This window comes from Aegilops tauschii, chromosome 7 (genome assembly GCF_002575655.3).
Source record: "Aegilops tauschii subsp. strangulata cultivar AL8/78 chromosome 7, Aet v6.0, whole genome shotgun sequence".
In the NCBI taxonomy this organism is placed as follows: Eukaryota; Viridiplantae; Streptophyta; class Magnoliopsida; order Poales; family Poaceae; genus Aegilops; species Aegilops tauschii.
In genome coordinates this window covers 550,047,869-550,050,866 of record NC_053041.3, presented here as the reverse complement: position 1 = coordinate 550,050,866, position 2,998 = coordinate 550,047,869, and the positions used below count along the sequence as shown (strand labels likewise).

General features: G+C 49.7%; 1 protein-coding gene across 1 annotated transcript; it reads right to left on the bottom strand.

Moving 5' to 3' along the window:
* Positions 1-1,810: 1,810 nt before the first annotated feature.
* Positions 1,811-2,634, bottom strand: LOC109765530 (uncharacterized). The gene has a single exon (XM_020324312.2). It carries the CDS (start codon positions 2,569-2,571, stop codon positions 1,981-1,983), a length of 591 nt encoding a protein of 196 aa, XP_020179901.1. The 5' UTR covers positions 2,572-2,634; the 3' UTR covers positions 1,811-1,980.
* Between the last annotated feature and the right edge of the window lie 364 nt (positions 2,635-2,998).

Below are 2,998 nucleotides of genomic sequence, written 5' to 3'. Positions count from 1 at the left end.
TATTTCCAAACGACCCATGTCCGAATTACATTTTCATTGGTGATAAAGGAGCAAAACATGGTTCAAGTGAGAAGAAAAAGACTAGAACTAGTTAGAAGTTAAGGATGCACAAAGCTAGCCTAAGCACCTAGGACACAGTAGCAACAACGAACAACCATAAACGAGTACATTTTTTGAACAATTATACTCCAGCACATGTACAACCAAACTTCCCGTCTAAGGGACCAATGATCATCACGGTCCAAAAATGGATAAACCCCATGAAAACATGAGCTTAAGCGCGGACCATGAAATTATCTCTCAAGCATCACTTGTTGGACCGTTCTCAACATCTTCATCTTCATAACTATTGCATTGTCTCCGGTGTCCAGGTGGACCATCCCATCATCGTGCGGGCTAAGGTCTTTCTGTTGTACGCTTGCGCATGTGGCTCTATTCTCTTGCACATCTATGTTAGCTTCCGTCTCAGAATAGGCGCGGATTGTCTGACAAGGTATAGTCACTCCGAAAGAGTCACGACTGTGTGGCTTGATAGAGGGCCTCTATGTATTGAGAATTTCTTGCCTCTAGACTGTAACTCTATCATTACGGAGTAAACTAGTATTTATTGAATCATAGATGGACTTTGGGCCCATATGACCAATGATGCATGTTAATCTCTAAGGCCAATGTAGATGTATGGCAAGTGATGAAGTTTAGTACCACCTTACAAGTTGAGAGTTGAGACCCCTTTATAAGGGTTGCTATATCAGATGTCATTGAGAGCTTGAGAAGAGGAGTGGTACACGCCCGCTCCTCCTTCTCTGCCGCCCGCCTCGACTGCACACCCGTGCACACGCGTCGTGTTTTGTGAATGAGTCGAGCCGAGCTTAGACATATGCTTGCGCTAATTTTTGCCGGTCAGGAATGGTTAATTAATCGAGTCGCTAACATATGTGTCAGTGTCCGAGATGTTGGGCCATGGTCTTCCCAGGATACATCGACTCCCTTCCTGGGGTGTGACGACTCCCTTCCCGGGGTGTGACGACTCCCTTCCCGGGGTGTATCGACTCATGACTCCTTGCCTAGCGGCCTATATATTGGAGGCATTGGCCAGTGCAGCCGACACACTGACTCCCTCCTCGCGCAACCCTAGCCTTCATCTATTGTTCCTTTTACCGTGCTGCCCCCGATGATCCCATCATGTCGGCCGAGTGCACGGCCGGACAGAGAGCAGGCCTCCGGAACCCCGTCCTTCGAGATCCTACACTGGGAGAAAGGCGATAAGGTTTTTGGGGAGCATCTCGGCGCGACTGCTCCCAATCCGTCCCCATCTCCGTCCTCTGCTTCGACTACTTCCCCGACTACGACCCATGGCTGAAGACAACGCTGCCAAGAAGAAGGCTACGGAAGAGGCCGAAGCCGTTGCGTCCGCTGCGGCCTTAGCACGGCCTATCGGAGGGTATGATTTGTTCATCCCCTACTTGCTCATTCATGTGCTAGCCGTAAATGCACTATAACATCGGTTCTATGTTATATACATGCTCAAATGTTTAGGTATCGGTATGAGTTACATATTGTGAATTTCATGTTTAGTGTTTACTCGTGGATTAGATTAACATCGGCATCTTTCTCGGCCACACGTTGTCCTACTCCTTGGCCGGCCTGCCCGGTGCACCTCGGCTGACGCATCATGTACGTCATCGGGGTCCTTCTAGAGTGTGAAGAAGCAACGTCTGCACAAACAGAGGCTACATTACGTATATAGCCACCGGCATTCACTTTCTTCTGAGATTGCCGGACATAATTGAGAGACTAGTACCCCGCAAAAAAAAATTAAACAACACAGATTATGTCAATTTTGAAAACCTAACACACAGAAAATATCCTAAGCCTATGAACAGAGGTTACACAAGTGGTCACGGACGTGTACACTAAACACACTCTAACAGAGAGAAAGAAAAAAGCTAAGCAAAAATATCTATGCTAGCTTCCAGGGGGCTACTGCCTCTGCATCCTGAGCTCCTTGCGGAAGTTGCCGATGAACCTCTCCGTGTTGGCGAACAGCTCCTGCCGACTCATCGTCACGTCGTCGACCTCAAAATCATCCTGCTCCTCTTTCCGTCCCTTTTCCTCTCCGCCGGCCTGGCAGCCGTTCAGCGCGCTGAGGAAGAAGATGCTCGCCGTCGACGGGCACTTTTTCAGCACCTTCAGCACCACCTCCTTGCTCTTGATCTTCAGCTCGATTATATTACTCGCCACAAAGGCAGGAACCACCACACGATCATAATCAGCAACCGCCGTCCGGTCGTGAGGACGGGCTGATCCAGCCCTCTGGAACGGCGAGGCCGCGACGCCGACAGGCGCGACAGCCTGACCGGTACTTGAGGACTCGTCGGCGGTGGAAGCTGTGCTGCCGACGAAGGCCTGGATGCCGAGCGCGAGGACGATGCCGTTGAAGAGGAGGTAGCCGTAGGCGACCCTGAGGAAGGCGGGCAGCAGCAGCGCGAGAAGGAGGAGGACGAGGAGGGAGCCCAGCTTGGCCACCTGGGAGAGCAGTTCTGCCGGTGGGAGCGTGAGCTTGACCGCCATTAATCGATGAGCTTTGCTGACTTGCCGATATAACTAGCGAGTGGTTCAGGTCTATTGTCTGGATTCTCGAGCAAGGATACTATGGGTCTAGCCCGCCGGCCCAGTATATATATAGACAAAATTCAGATATTTTCTGGCGGTAATTAATTAAAAAAACAGATATTTTCTTGCTGGCTAAGAAAAAGAAACATATCTGTCACCGCACTGACGTAGAAGAATTTGTAGTGGGTATACGTATACCTGCCGGTTGCTCCACTAGGAGACCAAATTAATTAGCGGGAGAAAACAAAGCGTTGGCGAAACATCAAATCTATGCTCATCTAAGCAGATCACTGCGTGGCCTTACCTTTTTTCCTCAAAGAAAAAAAAACCAGCAAGGGATTACATGGGCCATGGCTACCCAAATTCGTGCATGTTCTACACGCAC